The sequence below is a fragment of the Chenopodium album genome, chromosome 9 (genome assembly GCF_948465745.1).
Source record: "Chenopodium album chromosome 9, dcCheAlbu1.1, whole genome shotgun sequence".
NCBI classification, from domain to species: Eukaryota; Viridiplantae; Streptophyta; class Magnoliopsida; order Caryophyllales; family Amaranthaceae; genus Chenopodium; species Chenopodium album.
In genome coordinates, this window is record NC_137842.1 from 63692885 (window position 1) to 63712570 (window position 19686).

Here is a 19686-nt window from a genome sequence, read left to right on the forward strand (position 1 = left end):
TTATAGATTGAAAATAATGCATTAAAGGGATAATAAAAAAATAAATAAAAAAATAAATAAAAATTTAAATAAAAAAAATTAAAAAATAAAATAAAATAAAAAATTGAGACAGGTAAATGTGGTTGATAGTATACACATAATTGTTTTCCTAGAAAAAAAATGTAATGATCATTAAAATTGATCTAAAAAAAAAATACTCTGTATATGATTATAATTTGTCCAAGAAACGAGCACAAATGCACAATGTTGAATACTTACACTTTTGTGTGAAATGGTCAAAAGATGGCTTAACAAATAACAATAAACCCCATTTACCGCAACAAAGACCATTAATTACCATAAAATTGTTAGAGAAAATTATGCAGTAAACACCCCAAAAATAGTTTCATTGGTGCTTTGAGATATTAAATTATCACTATAAATACAACTCTAATTTACATTATTGTAAGAAACATCAAATATCTTTATTAATTCAAGTTTCACAATCATCTACATCTCTTCTAATCTCATACTTTGCAAACAAAATGGCAAGCAACCAACAAACTCAAGAAATCAGCCACAAAGCCAATGAGGCTGCTACCCAAGCTCAGGTATAGAATTTGTTCTATTTAATTGATCTAGCCTCATTTAGTCGTCGATTTCACGTATATTTGCATTATTATTATTATTATTTCATGAGGCCTTAATTATTAATTTTGATCTGATATATATTTCAGGAGAAGAGTGAAGGAGTTATGGCCCAAGTCAGCAGTGCAGCATCTGGAACTGCTCAACAAGCCACTCAGATTCTTCAACAGGCAAGTCTTTTATAATCTTATTCCGAGTTTTCAAAAAAAATTATATCATACTCCCTCCGTTTATTAATAAATGTTCTTATATCATACTGCGATCCCTCTGTCTATAAATAAATATTCTATTACATTTTAAACTTTAAGTGTTTAAGTGATCAAAATAACTAGGCAATATATGTTTTAATAAAACTTTGTTGGAAATAACTTGTGAGCTAATTAAGACTGAATTATCTATATTACACAGACAGGGGAGCAAGTGAAGAGCCTTGCAACAGGAGCAGCTGAAACAGTAAAGAGCACTTTGGGATTAAACAACACCAGTGATGCAGCAGGCAGCAACCCTACTGCTGGCACCACGACCGACACCACCACCACCCCAAGCAATACACCAAGCACCACCCCAGACAATGCACCCATCAGCAACGCGTCACCTGCCAATCCAAAGAATTAAATTTCTAATATGGGTTTTGGATTTTGGCTCTAAAATTAGTCCATATACACTCTTTTGTTTCATTTGTAGTTAATTAAGCCCAAAAATGGCAAATAAAAAAAAATATGGACTAGGTATGTTTTTTAGCTTTCTTTATTGCATGAGAATTTTCTCCTATATATGTAGTTTTTGTTTCCTGAGTCTGAAAATAGGCTCCCTAAAGGAATTATAAAGTTGTACTCATTTAATTATTTGATTTGATTTATATTAAAATCAAATGAAGATAATTTAGAGAAGATAAATCTTTCTTGAATCTTAAACATATATGCATTGATCAATCATCTCCTCTTTTCTTTTCTTTCATTTTCTTTTCTTGTTTGTATATATTGCAAATATTTTATATACTTATAGTAAGTTATGTCATATTATTTTGTCTATTTTGCAAAGAAAGGTCCAAAATTTAGTGAATAAAATACGAAAAATAGAATTTAATTAATCAACAAAAGATTGAGTAATCATGAAGTACACATACAATTGCTACTTATGTAATGACTTGAGCTTTGTCCCTGAACCAAAAACTAGTTGTTTGGGTCCAATTTGTGTCAATTGGGTCGGAACATAAATGATTCAATTCCAAGCCCAAGGTCAAAGTTTTAACTCTTCAATCTGTTCTCCCACTTTGCATTCATTCACAAATAGCCTCAAGCAATTAATATTCTTGTATAGCACTTTCTCTCTTTATACTGTACTGACTTCGGCATCGGAGGGGCCTTCCTCGGCACAACTCCCGAGGCCAGTTTACGTGTGTTTGTCGTGTAGGAAACCCTCGGCCCAGCATCACTTGGACCGAGTTCAGTCTTCAGCCCACTTCAAAATGACCTTGCCGAAGATCCCATTGTTTTACCCGAAACACTAGTTATTATTTAAAGAGGAAGAAAGAATAAGGGTATTACAAGAAGATCACCTCAATTACTTTCCTAGTTTCCTTAGAGAATTGGAATTCTTGCAATCCAAACCTTTTAAAGTTGTCTTAACTCCCAGAGTCCCAGATATTATTCCTCCTACCTTCTCCCTATTTATCAATAACTTCCTACAGACTATTGTATTCAATTCAGTTTGTGTAACATTATAATTAATTTTCAAATCGTCCTGTTTTTATTATATAAGCCATAAGTAATTCATTGCACGTATGTGATGTGTCATCTTCAAGTTAAAAATAACCGAATGAAGTCATGCATGATGAAAAGCATTATGAATTTTGAAATAATTGTACAAGTTATGTTTGCGTAATTATCTTCCCCATGTTTTGTTTTCAAAGGCATTAATATACCAAGATAATGGACAACATGCATTGCTTTTTTTTTTTTTTTTTTTTTTTGAAACAACAACATGCATTGCTTGATTGCCTAAATTTTTTTAAAAAAAAAAATAAAATACAAAAAAATAAATATATGATAAAATAAAATAAAATAAAATTGCAAAATATTCTCACCTGCATACTTGCTAGAGTACTTTTATTATAATGGGTTTTTTATCTTCTTTTATTTTTCTTAAGACAGAACTATAAAACTGGTAAAATACCTCTAAAATGGTAAAAACGCCCTGACAAATAACATAAAAAAATGTCAAAATATGGTTTATATTTTTATGGTTTAAGTTGTGGTCTTGATTGTGGACGAAAATGCACAAATATTTTTCTACTTGTTAAGATAAGGTGGTTGAACAAGTACTTGAAAATGACATTTCTAATCAACTTTTCCTTTTGTCAACAAATTAAAAGCTTGCTTAATGATTTATAGAACCTTTCAAATCCTACTTTTTTTTCTCATTGACAACTTCCATAAATTTACACTTAAAAGACACAACAATCAAGCAAACAAAATCACCAACAGCAAAGACAAGCAAGAGAAAATTGAAGATGTCAATCCTTGTTACATTACCAGAAGACTTGATTTCAGAGATCCTACTAAGGCTGCCTGTTAAGTCCCTGCAACGATTCAAATGTGTATCGAAATCATGGTATGCTCATATAATTGATTCGCGCTTCATGCTCAAGCACTTTGTAAGCTCAAACAATCATGAGCTTCTTCTAATTAGCCATGTTAAACCAGCAAAGAGGCAAATACTTTCATTGATCTCTTCTGAGAAGTTTGACATCAAAAATAAACATTTTCAACTATCTTTTCCTAGCTCAAATGAAGAAAACCGTAGTTTTGCACATATTTTAGGACCTTGTAATGGGATCTTTTGTGTCTTTGATGCTAAAGATGGTGCAATATCACTATGGAATCCTGCAAACCGACAGCTGAAAAACCTTCCGAAGTCCCATGTTAAGCCTCCTCTTGATGCATACACTTTCGACTTGTGTGTTGGTTTTGGGTTTGATGATGAAAGGAATGAGTACAAGGTTTTAGCATTCAAGCACATGTGTTTGCCCTCATCTTCAACTATAGCTCACGCGGAGCTATACACATTGAGCACCAACAAGTGGAAGGAGATTGATGTTGGGGAGGAATTTCAGCCAACTGGGAATCTACCTTGCTCGTCTTCAAGCCCCTCAATAGACGGTATTTTCAGCTGGTTTGAGATTGATAACCATGTACAGAAAGTGATTTTCTCGTTCAACATGAAAAACGAGGTTTTCACAAAGACACAACTCCCTTATTATAATGGCATCCCTTCAAAGAGAGTACATGGGTGTCTAGCATCCTTAAAGAACAACCTAGCTTTCATTCATGATTACCCTATTGCAGGAGTAAGTAAAAGTTTCGATGTGTGGGTTTTGGGCGAGTATGGTGTTAGAGAGTCTTGGATGAAGCAACTAACTATAGGACCCGTAGTGGGGGTAGCAGCACCCTTGGGGTTTTGGAAGAACGGCGAGCTTCTTTTGGAACATGCTGAAAGAAATCTAGTTTCCTACAATCCCATTACACAAGACATGAAAGATCTTCAAGCTCGCGGGTTTATTAATGTATTGCAAGTTCTTCCATACAAGGAGAGCCTAGTTTGTTTACAGGAAGCAGAGGAGATTAATCACAACAGGGAAGTGATCCCTTTCTCTATCTCAGAATGCGAGGATGAAAACAGTTTACAGATACCGTCTTCATCTAACAGCTTAAACTCTGAAAATAATTCTTCTGCGGTATGAAAATCCAGCAGGAAATAAGTAGAAGAATGCTAAGAGGAGATCTGTATATTAATATAGCTTGTAATCTTGTATGACCACTATTTATACTTTTAGCTATTGAAAGTTATAAGATGTGCAATTGTGTGTAACGAGTGACCCTGTATTCTATATTCTATTCCAAGCACCTTCAACCGCCATATTCCGGTATTCCCTCTCTCAGCTTCATTCCAAAACCGACTTCCAAAACCTTCGACAAACATAATCCTCCTCTCAGCTACACCCCATCAAAACAGCTGCTATGACCAAAGCACAAACAAACATCACTGACCCGATGTTCAACACAGCTGCCAAGTAACCTCATGGTCGCTGATCCACAAGTTCAAGATAAACTATAAAATTGAATCTTTGACAGACCGGTAAGTATTCTTTCGGCAAGGGAAAACATATTTAAAAATGGACTTTACAAAGATCATCAAAGGAAATAAAAAGGGAAAAAACTCAAAACAGAATGAATATAAGTGGTTTGGAACATAGAGGGTAATTATTGAAAATCACATAATTTTATGACCACTGAGCTATCAAGTACTATTCTATATCACTACTGCAACAACAACAAAATTAGAACAAAATTGTAGCCAATCGTGTACAACTTATCACTATTAGGAGACAAACATGAGTGACAAGTCCTATAAATTTATCACACTCGATCAAATAGCTCGAGTACAAAAGTTATTAAGTCCACACAACATGAAGTACCTATCTATTTCTAAATTAGCATTAAATATGCAGATTAAAGATGAACAATATGGTAGGAAATGAACAATTTGATTATACTGAATACGTCCTAAAAGAAAACTATGACGGTGATCTGAGCACAAGCTGTCTAAGAGGGGTATATGTTTAATGGAACATGGTGATACAAGGCATGACCAGTGCTACTACCAGAAACACAGTATCTTCCGCCAATAACCTGGTCTCCACTGGAGAATTGGTACATGAGAAGCATTTGCGGAAATTTTCTTCTTGAATCTGTTATTTTGTTCTAAACAATGCAATGCCCCACTGAAGATGCAGTTGGACTCAAAGTGTCTAATATTCCCGTCCTTTGTATGGCATTTCCTATGGAGAAAAATGACATCATTAAATATGTAGAATTGAGCTTATTTGATGCCAACTACAAAAGGAGGAAAATCTCACCATCCACAAGCCAAGACAGTGAATCGGACTGACTGACAAATGGGGACATTTTTTTTTATCTAATGATAACACAATCATCTAAAAAAAGCCATTAACTTACCGCAGGGTAGCCTGGCATGTACATGACTTGCCTGGGATGGCCAAGAATCATCTGTTGTCCATACTGCAGATGGTTAGGAGAAATCAGAAATTCATCAAGTCTCCTACACAAGGAATTTACACATGATTGCTATTTAGCAGGTATGTAGTAAAAATCTCACCTGAGGGCCATTTGCAGGAAAATATGCCTGTGGTGATTGCATCCCTGCAGCCTGAGGATTAAAAAGCATTGGCTGAGGCCCAACAAAGGATGGCCCAACCTGTCAGAATATCGAAAAAATAAAAGCGATTAGGGCTCTGATCAAGGCAGCTGTAAATCTTGTTGCATCTGCAAGAGTGCAACACATAAAGTATTACTGAAGGAATCCCTAACCTTATCTAACAATAAAAAAATCAGAGAAGATACTTTTGTAGCTTCTTTCAGCTATGGTCAATTACGGTAGGTAATCCAATGCATGGCCATAGTTAAGTTGAACGTTGCAGAAATTTATGTGCAACTATACAAGACATGTCTCATGTAAAAGCTCGTTATGATAAAATTATACTCCAAAGTAAATTCTTGCATTGATTCTCATTACTGATATAAAGTAGCCTAGCAATAAAAATCATTACCATCAGGCTAATGGGCTACTTAAAATACCGTGGGGCCTCACCTCATTTTCTAATGATTAATAGTCTCACATCAATCATTTCCTCACTAGATACACAACCTCATTACACTATCCCACAGGTGCATTAGGCAGGGGCAAGCAGTAAAAGATTATTTTACTCCCTCTGTGTTTCATTTTCTAATGATTAATAGTCTCACATCAATCATTTCCTCACTAGATACACAACCTCATTACACTATCCCACAGGTGCAGTAGGCAGAGGCAAGGAGTAAAAGATTATTTTACTCCTGTGTTTTTGTAAATGCAACATTTCTTATTATCAGCCGATTTTTTAAAGCAACATTTCCTTAAATCCTTATATGGCAATACTCACACGGTCCCCACTCTTCTCACTATTATTATTTTTCTTCTCACATCCCTTACTTGTACCTAAATTATTGGCCAAACTTGAGGCGCATTGTTTGGACAAAGAGGATCAAGTTTGGCTTCAAGTGCTCATTCCTTAATCACCATTCCCAAACTTAATCGACTTTCATACTTGCAGACTATCCAAACAACAAAAGTTGGACCACCAGCTATCTTTTAAAAAGAGAACATAGCATTCATTCCACCTCATTATTATGCAGACCGGAAAAGAGAGGGGAGGGAGGGGGGGATAAAATTCAACCTTGTATTTCATTTCGTATCCAATTAGGAAAGGAAGATACCACCTAAATATACTCTCGCCAAACACTACTACTACCTTTTTTTCAAAATACTGACCCATTTTGCATTTTGGGTTTATTCAAAATACCCACCTCATGTTCTTTTTAAGCTTATTAAGTTCCTAATAAAAAAAATGATTAAAACCTTCCACCCAACCTCTCTCTTAAAGGTATATGATTTGACAATTGTATAATTTTTAACTCCTTTACCCACTAAACAGCCCATCACATCTAATATTGTGAAAAATTATGACAGCGGATAAGGTATAAACCAAAAAAAAAAAAAAAAAAAAAAAAAAAAAAAAAAAATCATGGGATACTTTCCATTAAGCATTTAATCAATTACTCACCCCCATACCAACTGGCATGCCATGCATATGAGGCACTGTAGGCATTGTGGATGGAAAATAGAATGAAGCATCATTAACCGGGGAAGGTGGCCTTAAAGGACTTTGTGTTGGAACAAAACATTTCGCATTGGGGTTAAATTTGAATTCCTGCAAGTAAAACAAGGTAAAAAAACAAAAAAAAAATGCATCATTGCATGAATTTGACCAATGTAAAGCATAGGTAATTTTTGTAGACAGAAAATGTGATCCACACAAAGCATGAAAGCATATTTAGGCAGACATAAAAACAAGATACAGATCATGCACCCAAAAAATTGTGAACAGAAAATCAATTTTAATATATGAAGAATGTACAGAAACCTTTGCATTAGGATTCAATGTTGACTTTTCAGAAGATAATGAACCCATAGATGAGCTAGGTGATAGGGCGGGACCACTTGGAGCTGTGGTAGCAGCTCCTGTCTCCGAAGTAGACGATGCAGAACTGCCTGGCCGTCCTCGAGAATTTGTAGGTTCAGTAAGCACATGTCCTTTGCCAGAGCTATCTTCTATGAGCTCACTAGAACTGGTTTTCTCTACAGGTTTCGTGTTGACATCTGAAGTTGTTGCTGTTAATGAAGACACATGAGTCTTCTCAGAGCCACTTCGCTTCGCATTCCACGATGGTTGTAAATCTACAAATATGCATGTCAATAATGAGTCAGATCTAACATATATAAACAAACTAATAATCTTCCAGGCAAATATAGCTGAAGGACCATCAGATTTGAAGAAAAATCATAAATGAAAAAAATAGTCTGGAACATATATACAAGAATATATTATATACCCACTTTTTTTTATAAAAAAAAAAAAAAAAAAAAAAAAAAAAAAAAAAAAAAATGCTTACTTCTCCTTTATTCTAAGTTTGGCAAACACATTTTACAATCTTACCCTCCCTACCCCACAACAATATTTACATCTTTTCAATCTCTTACTTATTTCAGCTCTTACTTACACCCTCCCAACTTTTAACTTAATCTCTCTACTACTTTATCCATCATTTCTAATAATTATTAAGTGTGCCTCACATTCATGAAGTGCACCAAGGCATGTCTAGGTGCAAGCAGGCTCCCCAATGCTTTAGTTAACCTTTGGCTTTTATTATATTGCTTGCACCACAACAAGCTCCTAACACTCCCAATCACCAACACTGGACACCATAGAATTGAATACCTCCCTTCGGTGACATTCTCTGTGAAGAATCAAAACCCTTGCATTTCATAATACCATCATAACAGCCAACGTTAAATTAAAATTCCTCAAAATCACCATAAGCATTCGCATCCGTTCATTTTTTTTTTTTAATGTTTCACCACTTGAATACTTGCATAACAGGACAAGAGTCAATCCATACTCAGCATAGGCGCTCGAATTCACTTTTGAAAACAAGACTAAACGCACTCTAGGATCGCAAGTACAAATCTCCCCCTACATTTATCACATCACCAAAAAAATTGTAGAAAAAAGTCCTTTTAACTGGAATACCCTTACTCTATGCTTGGAAAATTATAGAATACCCCCAACTTTCAAGTGTTAATTTATTGCTATACTTGATTATATAAAAATTCATATCGGCAAAGATGCTACAATAAATTTACTTGATCCAGTTCTTTTCCTTCAGATGATCACTGAAAGCAGCATTTCACTCACCCGTCAATATTATAGATTACATCACGTTCTACCTTCATGTTCCAAAGACCCTAATCCATAATTCTGACCTTTCGTACTGACTCCTTCCAGACCCCCCTAGCAAATCAGTATAATTTAATAAACAAGGCTGCGAGGTAACATGAGCAAATCACTTTAATTCAGTTGGAAACAAATCGTGTTCACAGGAAGTTGGTAGAAGTGAGTAGAGAAGATTGATTATAATATAAGAAGAGGAAATGGAAGGTGAGACTCGTGTTGATTGCATGACATATTTTAACTTTTTGATTCTTGGGAGAAAAACAGAGCCTCTTGAAATGCTTGAAGCATTTGCATGCAACCATCATCAATTACCGACTAAAAATATACCTCTTATTATCCTACCTTACACTACAACCAAGCATACGAAAAGAATGTTGGGTTTAATAGCTTCAAAGAGGCAAGGGTTTCCCTAGTTTTGCTATCACTCCCAGTATATTCATATTGAGGAAGATCCAGTTGATTATTAGACTAAGTGACCAACCCATAGTTTCATTAACTATAGCAGCATATAAAGAGAACATAACCAGCCTTTATCCTCAAAAACTGATGATAGGATTAAATAAGAGCGAGTAAATGATAAATGGTTCAATATCATTGTTAGCTGATCTTCGCAAGGGGAGTGATGCGGAAAGCAGAATTAATGTAAGAATCATTGTTACCTAGCATATGACTTTAAGGGTCTTTAACAATAAACCAAATTACCATACTATCCTTTAGTTGTTCATTCTAAATGCTTACAAATGACAAAGTGATAAATTCAAAAAAACTAAGTGTCCATTTTCCAATCAGTCATTCATGTTTTTCACTAAGTTCATTTAGAAAAGATACAGTAGTTTCAAAAACCTAAGTCTGGAAACAATTCCATAAAACTACACAACAAAGAAGCAATAAACACCTCCTAAGCACAAGAAGCCTTCCAAATAGAAGATTTCCCATCAAAGTATGGCCAATCTTTATTATCCAAAACCCCAAATCCAAAGGCTAAGCCAGATTCCTACAGCATATTCTAAATTGAAAAAAGGAAAACCATTACGCCAGGCAATCACACATAATATACTCAGAACTAAGTTGTGAGCACCATAACTATTTATCATAAATATTAATCAAGAGAAGATAAAGTCAACACACGGAGTTTCCCACAAAAATTTTCAATTCATATACATAATAGCATAATTTAATAACAATGCAATGAGGTGCATGAATAGTTTAGTTTGAGATCCCAGATCACAGCATTAATACATCACAGCTTTTGTTCTTTCTTCCCTTTACCACTCCCACCCCAAAAAGTTTCCCAGCCCCATTCATCATAAGAAAAATGATGTTTAATAGGCAAGGCCTGTAACTTCTTGAGCAAGACAAAGCACAGGCATCAGCCAAAATCAGATATATACCTGATTCACCATCAGCTTTTCCGCTGTGAGCATCCTCACTTAACTGCGTGATGGAAACCAAAAACATATAAGAACATAAACAAGAAAAATGTTATAATACAAGTTGGTTTAAATGCAACAACTAAAGAATAAAATAGTCAAGAAAACTCATCATATGTGCTCTTACAGTCTCCTTAAATAATATTTTTCCGCCTTGGTCGTCGACATAATTTCCTTGCACCCTAATGCACAAAAGGTTTCAGAAAGGAGAAAATGAAATATCAGCACTACTACATACTAAATTATGCCATAAAATCATAGCGCCAACTTAAGAAAATTCTCAACTCAATAATATAACTTAACAGGAGAAAGAAGACCTGTTGTCATCTTCAAATACATCAATAGCATTTGAACTATGATCAGACGCCAAAGAGCCAGAGCAGTGGAAATCTTGGTTGGCATTAAACTGGGTTGGGTGTATTTCGTCCTGCATACACCACAGCAAAATTGACCCCTCAAAAACATCAGTTCCCAAGAAAAACATATTAATGCTGAAAGAAGATTAGAAGAGATGATACTCACACACACACAGAACAGATATTTCCCCAAGGTAAAGGACCAAATGTAAACCTAACTTTGAGCAACCAATCTCTCAAAAAAAAAAAAAAAGGTTTCAAAACAGTTCAGGAGGTTAACCAACAAAAGGTAATTGGGTAAAACGCTGACAGAGAAAAGTCTAATAGCTTGTCATAAGTATGCCTATGACATGTAAAAAATTTATTCCATTTAGCTATACTTCACCCATCCACAACCACAATTGACATAATCCGCCACGGATTTGCAGCCTATGCCCCTAAGGCTCTAACTATAGGACTTCATGCACATAACACACATTAAACTAGCATTCTACATTAAAAGTTGGAACTGGAGAAATTAGGTTAGAGAAGACCAACTTAAAATACACAGAATGATGCAAGCAGCAACAAGTGAAAAGAACAGAAAAATTAAGGTAAACCATCTTTAACCAAATTATATCAAGTATAGGATACAAATACTAGACAAAAAAGTTGAAATCAACCTCAAGAAAAGAAATCTAAGCCTTAGCACCCAGATACACAGTATTAAAAAAGGCTTGGAAAATAAACAATAAATGACAATTGTGATAACCATTCAAGCTCTGGCTGCACAAGATCATCACAATACAAGCCTCTGAGACACAATATTTCCAAAAAAAATAAAAATGCCTCAGAGACACGATGGGTAGCAATGTAGCATAACGGTCCTTTTCATAGTTACTCTATTACACTTTTATGCCTACATGGATAAACTATAAAGTGGACCAAAAGATTTCTAATATATAGCAGATCTGCATAGTTTGAGTGAGTAGCTCATTTGTTCAAAATATTAAACGTCTTCTTTATCATTATTGCTTGGTAGGTTTCAAGTATCTAGATAGGTCCACAAAAGCAGCACTTATACTACAAACTGAAGTTAAAAGAATTTACAGTAAGGGAAAACTCTTATGAAGAATCTTCACTGTTTTCTGGTGTATACAAGAAGCATAATGCAAGAATCTCAGGAAGTTGAGAACTTGCGACTTGCAAGTTTCAACACAGTTTTAATGGTGCACTACAGAATAAATGGTTTCACATTAACGCCATACAGCTACCTTTCTTTTCTTTCTTTTGGCCAATCAGTTATGATTTGAAACCTACACAGACTACTCTCATATTGTCAAACAATACATGTCTAATTAACAATAATTAGGCTGTTGTCACAATAACCAGCTACATAGATCTCTAGCATATACTTACTTTTTTTTAGTGGACACATTTCTTTTTTAACATTTGCCAACGCATTATTTCAATGATTAATAAGTAAAAATTATAAAAAGTTGGTATCATAACAATATATTTTGAGACGGTTCAAATAAAAGACTACGTGATTATGTTTTATCGTAGCTATAAATCACAAAAACTAGTCAAATAGATTTTGTGAGTAGTGTCAAAACTCAAAAGTCAAGCCGTGTCAACTTAAAAAAAAAACAGGGGAAGTAATAAACATATCAGCAATAATGAGGTAACTTAAAATTGCACCAAAATACACAAGGCAAAGGACTACATAACATCACACTTTTTTTTTCTATCTACATAATTCTAAATGAATCAATAGACAAAAGAACAAAGCCTTAAAGTGAATAACCATTGATGGAGAACAACTACTCCCTCGATTTTTTCTGCAACAATTCCTATAATGGAATTAAACCTAAAGTATTTATTACATCTCTCTCCTCTCATGGTTGTCACTCAAGCCCCAATAATGCTCTCTCTTCCCTTATCTCTTACTTATAAAAGAACTATGCCTTACTACCTCTTTTTTTTTTAATAACACAATATCTTAACAAATTCAACTCAACCACCTAAAAAGTGTTGCATTTAGAAAAAATAAAGGGGTACGTGCTTTTCAAGATCCTAAAAGCTATGTTCGACAGAACTCCTTTCTTTCTCAAGTCAGATTCCCTATTTCACTGTAATGAGTAATCATATACACAGGTTATTTGCTAGGTAGATACTTGAAAGGATTTTTTATTACATCATAATTAAACACAAGTAGTAGATAAACTAATTTGAAAGTATATATTTACCTTCCCTGTAGATCGAGAAGGCACTCTACCTCCTTCAAAGCCTTTTCCACTTTTCCCACTAGCGACATCAGCAAAGGATCTGCCAAAAGCAGGCCCAGTAGAATCTCCAAAGGTCTCTGCGTCACGTGAATTTAACAATATATCCTCATCTGCACACCCACTGTCATCAGCACCCCTATAAACTGCGGAATACTTTGTCTCTTCATCAATATCAAAGCCATCATAAGGATTTACACCACGCTCCTGAAATAGAATACATGTCCACCAACTAAGACTGAATGTTCCAAAAATCAAGACTTGAATAGTTTATTCAGTGCAACCTCACCTCTGCTAAATGAAGATCGTGTGTTTCCTCACCCTCAATTTCCCTAGCTATTCTCCTAGCTTCCTCCTCTAATTCCCTTGTTCGAGGGCCCTTCTCCAGTTTTGTGGTATACAGTTCCTCGTTGAATGTGCTTTTTACACCAAACAGTTTCTCATTAACCTTGAACTGGTCCCAGCTCCTATTGAGTGAAGATAAAAAAAAAAAAAAAACTTATGTCAGGAATTTTAAAAAAAATTTAAAAAAAAAAACATTTGATTAGTTGATAAAAATTTAAAAATGTGCAATGTAATAGGAAGTAAGCAAAAATTTTGGAAAATAATTTATAGATATAGTTACTATAACAACCCAGTCCAAGAGGAATCAAAAACGTTGTCCAATTCAGGGCACAGTGGATCATCCTTATCAGGCATCCAGGGCTCGAGCTCTCGTCCCCCCTCAACATGACGAGAATGAGATATGTAGGAGTCCAACATTATATCCTGCCTACTTTCACCTCGGAGCTCATTAGACAATCCATCCCTTGTAACAGGCACATCCTGCCAGAAAATCATGTCGGTTGAGAGAATCATAAAATTTTGTTCCACAACGAAGCATATTTGACAGGAATTGAATCATTAAAAAATCAGGAAAGTAAGACTAAGAGACAATAAAAAAAAAATGTAACAAAAACAGAACTAGAATTCAATCATGCGTTCCCTGTATATATATATATATAATCTATAAAACAAAGAGTGCAGATGAACACCTTAGCCACAATTTGCACAAGTTCATTAGCAGGTATTATAAGAGTTTTTGACGGAGCCTTGACAACTGAATCAGAAGTAACCTTTTGTGCCCTAAGAGAGACATCTTTTATCAATCGAGCCATTTTCAAGACAGCCCCTGAGAGTGAACCAAAAGGAAATGTCACGAGGCAATGTTTCCACAACAGTCAATTTTGCAGTGCTGTATGACAGCAGAAAAGCATGAAATTACTAATGCTTCACATCTAGGACTTACCAAAATCTTTATCGGCGCTTGTCGCATGGAAAATTCCAGAGTATACCGATCCATTTTTGACCTGGACTTCTACATGATGTCCAATTAGACAGGTTGTCAAATACACAAGCCGATCCCGTGAAGGACTCTCAGACCCTACACTTCTGCTGCCACTTGTTATACCTGCATCAAAAATAAAATTATTAAGTTGCAAATGGAAAAATAGTAGAGCACTTATATTAGAGATCTTCACCTGCACTTGTCACTCTATCAGGATTTGACTTGCCAGGCTGTGATTTAATATCCATCCTATTGCTGTTCTCTTTTTCAACTCTGCGGCGATTAAAACCATTGGCAGAAGTTCTTGGCTGTGCAGCTTGCTGCAGGTTCATGCTGAGCAGACTGACACAACCCCCCTGATGGCAAAATTATTAGGGTTAGAAGCAGCAAATACACTGTGAAAGTGTAAAACATCATATCACCAAGACCAGCTAAATGCACCCTGAAAGTAAAGTTCATCTAAGGACACAAAGGCAATACGTAATAGATTGCCTCCCTTCCACTTTGTCTACAGACTTCAATTATGACACTCAAACTAATATTTACAGCAGAAAAGCATCAAATACACAAATGTATCATCCACTTGTTTGTAGTAAATCAAGATGATCACAAACACAAATACATAATATAAAACAAAATCACTACTCAAAGAGAATCCTGCTGCTGGATAACCAGCAAGAGCACGTTAATAACATTAAAGGCCTTAGGTTAGAGTTTTTGGGGGCACTGGTCTATAAATTATAGTAATTGAGCTTTTATAAAACAAGTCATAAAGTTAATTGTAAAAATATTAAAACTTTAAAATTAAAATCTCACCCTGAATGGCTGAAATGATGATTGGACAAAAACAATCATCGACTAAATATAGATAAATCACATCAAGGGGGGAATAATCCAATCACCTAAAGTCAAATGTATGATACTAAATAACAAAAGGAAGGGGAAAAATAAAGCCTTTCTAATGTATTCCCAAATCATTACATGGTTTCACCTTCTTTCTTTTCTATTTCTTGCTCCTTACTAAACCTTTCAACCAAATGTCAGTCCAAAACTTCTACTAAATCAAGTTCTAAGCTTTATAGTACAAGGACATTGTCGATTTGTTATCATGCCATTTTTTTACCAATTTCATGATGCATGGTTAATTGAAATGTTCAGAATTATCTGAAAAAATCAAGACGAATATCTAGTTAAGACTGGAATTCGATGCGTAGAATAATAGATGTCTGATTCTGTAATTTCTAGATTTGGCAATATTTGACTATTTATTCACTTTTATGACAATCAAACTAACATGAAATTAATCTTACCCTACTAATTATATTGAACTTCAAAATGATAAAATTATTGTTATAATATCATAATAATAAATCATCACAACTCACACTTTCTTTACAAAATTCTTAAGCTATGATCTGATCAACAGAGGCAGAAAGAAATATTCAAACTTCAACAAATCAAACATTAAGTAATGGTACACAATTCGAATAACTTTTGTATGGCTTAAATTTACACTTTTATCTTCAATTTAACCTATATAATGCTCCATTTCAAGAATCACCCAAACAGCACGGAACCCGCTTAACAGCCACCAAATAACAATCGAACAATAATGCTGATCAAATCAACGACCGTTCTTCGAAATCTAAACACATAGTGCTACTTACTTGGCAAAAACAAATCAAATAAAATACTAGATCACTTAATTAGTTTATTAATCATACTACTACTATTCCAACTCAAGCTCGACTCATGCTTAAATAGCCCCAAATTAATTCAGATCGGCTTGATTAGGCTCATAAACATCACACAAAATTCATCTCGCTAAAGAAAATCAACATAAAATTGCATAAAACAAAATTCTTGCAACAAAATCGTTTGTTTTAAGCTTCCACAACTTCAGTTATTACAATCAATAGTTCAATAATCAACCTAATAAGAACCCTAAATTAATAAACTATACTAAAAAAAAAAAAAAAAAAAAAAAAAAAAAAAAAATTAACGATAGTGTGAAATTAAACCCTAGATTGAGCGATTAATAATCGAAAAATTGAAGAATAATAATAATCTTACCTCAGAAACAGCTTCAATGGAGGATAGAAAGCTTAGAAGGCGCTTCAATGGAAAACTCGAAGTACGCTTCAATGGAGGGAGGAGAGAGAGAGAAAGGTGCAAGCGTAAAAGTGAAATGCTTGAAATTGGAAAACATTGAAAACAAGGATTAATTACACGCATATAATCTCAATCGTTAGATCTAATCATATCGACGGTCATTATTCGTCCTTATATAAAATTGTATTCCAAATAAATTTGGATTTGTACATGAGGATTAGGATTGATATTTACAAAAAAAAAAAAAAAAAAAAATGATATTTAACGAATATTATTATTTAATTTTTTTTAAACAAATATTATTATTTAATAAATACTACGGAGTAATTATAATGAGCGAATTAATCATTTTAAATTAGTTTCATTTCAATAAAACTAGATGTAAGCCCGTGCGATGCACGGTTTTTAAACATATCATTTTGTGTATTTTTTTTTTGTAATTTCTTAATATTTTTTGTTTTTATTTTCTATTCTATTATTTTAACATTAATTTAAGGTAAAATATTTTGTTAAGTTTTAAATTATTCTTATTCGAATTTTAAGTATAGAACTTGAATTTATAAAATGAAATAAATATTATCTCATTCATCGGATAGTTAGATAAAATCATTAAATCAAAATATATTTTTTAATTTATAATTATTTGTTAAAATAATATAAATCCTAATGTAAAAGATAATATAAAAGATATTTTTTGTTTTTTTTTCATAATTTAAATCTTAAATTACTATTTTTTGTTTTCAATTCTCAAATTTCATTTGTTAATTTTTTCTTAAATAGCTACTGAAAATTAAAATTCTAAATTAATATATAAATCTAATATTTCATTGGTCGAAATATTACTTTTGCTCATGTGGCGTGCGATGCACGAATTTTTATATACATTTTGTATATAAATATTTTTTTGGTGATCTCTAAATTTTTTTCTTGCATTATAAGTTTTTAAATTTTGTATGAAAGTATCATATCATCAAATATTTACATAAAACCATTAACATCAAATGATAATTTATATTTTTTAAATATCAAAATATAATATTTAGTTTTTTAAATAATATAAATACTAATATCTAAAATAATTTTTAGTTTTGTAACAAATAAAAATGATAAAATTTAGTGTTCTTAAATACATAAAATCCTAATAAATTACTATTCGTCGTTTTTACATATGTGGCAAAAATTTAAAATTTCATTCGTCACTTTTGTTTAGGTGGCGAGTGATTTTTTTAATTCTAAAATAAAATAGAAATCTAATTTTTAATTGGTCGAAAATATACCTTTTCTTATGTGGCGCTCCCAATTCTCTCCAAAAATGCCTACTTTATTTATATATATTAGATTTAAGTTCAATAAAAATTGGTCAAGGGAAAGTATTTGCTCTTTAACACATGAGACAATACAGCAAAAATATTGGTGAAGAAAATATAGCCTAACGGGCGAAGTACTGATTTTTTTTTTTTTTTTTTTTTTATGAGAATAAAAAGGATTTCATTAGTGAAAGATAGTCAAATGGCACTTACAAAGGGCTTCTTCACATTTAATGAACTAGGTTGAACTGAACTGAATTGAACTGAATAGAGTTGAAATGAATATTTTATGAGAGAAGAAAATTGGGAGTTGAACTGAAAAGATCTAAAATTAAGCTGAAGTGAACATGTCAATTCTTATAAAATCTAAAATTCCAACAAGTACAACTTGTCTTATAAATAGTTTATCTGATAATTTAAGTTAGGTAAATAAAAAATAAAATAAAAAAAAAGGATGTTATTCAAATTAATATTTCAATTTATGTCATATTTTTGTCACCTTGAATTTTGTTTAAGGTTTTGCCAAATAATCTAATCATTAAGGGTCTGTTTTGATTTAGTGAACTGAGATCAACTGAACTAAAGTGAATGGAGCTTAAATGAATTGTTTATGAGCAAAGGAAATTAGGAGCTGAACTGAACTATTAAGCTGAAAAAAAGCATGCCCTAAGTCATCTTAAATATTGAGATGTACCCGGTTAATTCCCCAAATAAACAAAATTTGTTTATCTGGGAGTATAATTGTCTTTTCAAGTACCAGTGGAGAGATACACACGCCTTTTTACGTACTAGTTGAGGGGTACAAGTGTAATTTCCTTACCAACAGTAAAAGCAAGTTGCAAACAGTAATTGAACAACTCACCAAAATACTGAATAAATAACTACGCCTTTTCAATATATTTACAAAAATGCCACCAGATTAACAAAAATTCGTTTATCTAGCAGCTAAACTTGCACTTGCCCTTAAATATTTTCATTAAAAAAAAAAAAAAAAAAGTCGTCTTAAAAATCTTACACTTGATCATTTAATGCCTTAATGGTGATGAAAATGTGTTATCAAACATAACATTAATCTACTTAGATCTACCTCAAGAGAAAAATAATATATTGTACGCAACTATGATTCATGATAATTTCTTTAAAAGTTATTTTTATTTTATAATGACACACTTTTACTTTTAAAACATAATTTTCGATTAGTATCTTAAATTATATACTCGTATCTTTCCTATTGTCCTGTCACTAAGTTCCCAAATTTTTATATGTACGAAGTAGTATTCTAATGCACATTCTAATCATTTACGGTGCATGTTAATTCTCCAACAAAATCTTACACATGCATAATATAGGATGAATTACATTTTTCGACCATTTGGAGTAAGAAAAATACAATTAGCTAAACCAAACAAATTAGCTTCACATTGTCACCATCACGATCACCATTGACATGGCGGTGTTAAAGATCAAAGGATTTGAGACTTATGTTTAGAAGCTTAGGAATGAACTAAACTAATTTATTTTTATGTGTGTGTCAACAATTTGAAGTGAATTTAAAAGTAAAGAGGCATGGAGTTTTGATAAAGGGTTACAAAAGTGATATACTTTGTAATCAACTAGAAATCTTAACATAAAATTTGCTAAAATCTAACCTACAATATGGATTTTTTTTTTTTTTTGTCTTTTTTTAAGAAAAATTAAACGCGATGCATTTAATTAACAAAAGTGATTAAACCTTTTTTGTTTTGAGCAAGTTGACTATTGAAACTATTGTACATCATTACATACACATTTAGGGTAAAAAAAATATCAACTGACTTATATATTTTTTTTCTTCTTCTTTATATTTATTG

At 33.0% G+C, this 19686-nt stretch overlaps 2 protein-coding genes across 3 annotated transcripts; one reads left to right on the forward strand and one right to left on the reverse strand.

Moving 5' to 3' along the window:
- Positions 1–3010: 3010 nt before the first annotated feature.
- On the forward strand, positions 3011–4860 carry LOC145558725 (F-box protein At3g07870-like). Its single transcript, XM_081620046.1, has one exon. The coding sequence runs from the start codon at positions 3140–3142 to the stop codon at positions 4367–4369; it is 1230 nt and encodes a 409-aa protein (XP_081476172.1). The 5' UTR covers positions 3011–3139; the 3' UTR covers positions 4370–4860.
- A 108-nt stretch (positions 4861–4968) lies between these two features.
- On the reverse strand, positions 4969–16675 carry LOC145558724 (polyadenylate-binding protein-interacting protein 4-like). 2 transcript variants are annotated; one of them, XM_081620045.1, is made up of 15 exons: positions 16491–16675; positions 14611–14773; positions 14379–14540; positions 14125–14261; positions 13725–13915; positions 13380–13557; positions 13055–13297; positions 10788–10897; positions 10598–10652; positions 10432–10474; positions 7670–7983; positions 7310–7456; positions 5806–5904; positions 5646–5696; positions 4969–5467 (listed from the first exon to the last, which is right to left on the reverse strand). In XM_081620045.1, the coding sequence occupies exons 1-15, from the start codon at positions 16650–16652 to the stop codon at positions 5438–5440; spliced, it is 2085 nt and encodes a 694-aa protein (XP_081476171.1). In that variant the 5' UTR covers positions 16653–16675; the 3' UTR covers positions 4969–5437. The 2 variants fall into 2 exon arrangements, with proteins under 2 accessions (XP_081476171.1, XP_081476170.1); XM_081620044.1 differs by having other exon boundaries at positions 5646–5708.
- Between the last annotated feature and the right edge of the window lie 3011 nt (positions 16676–19686).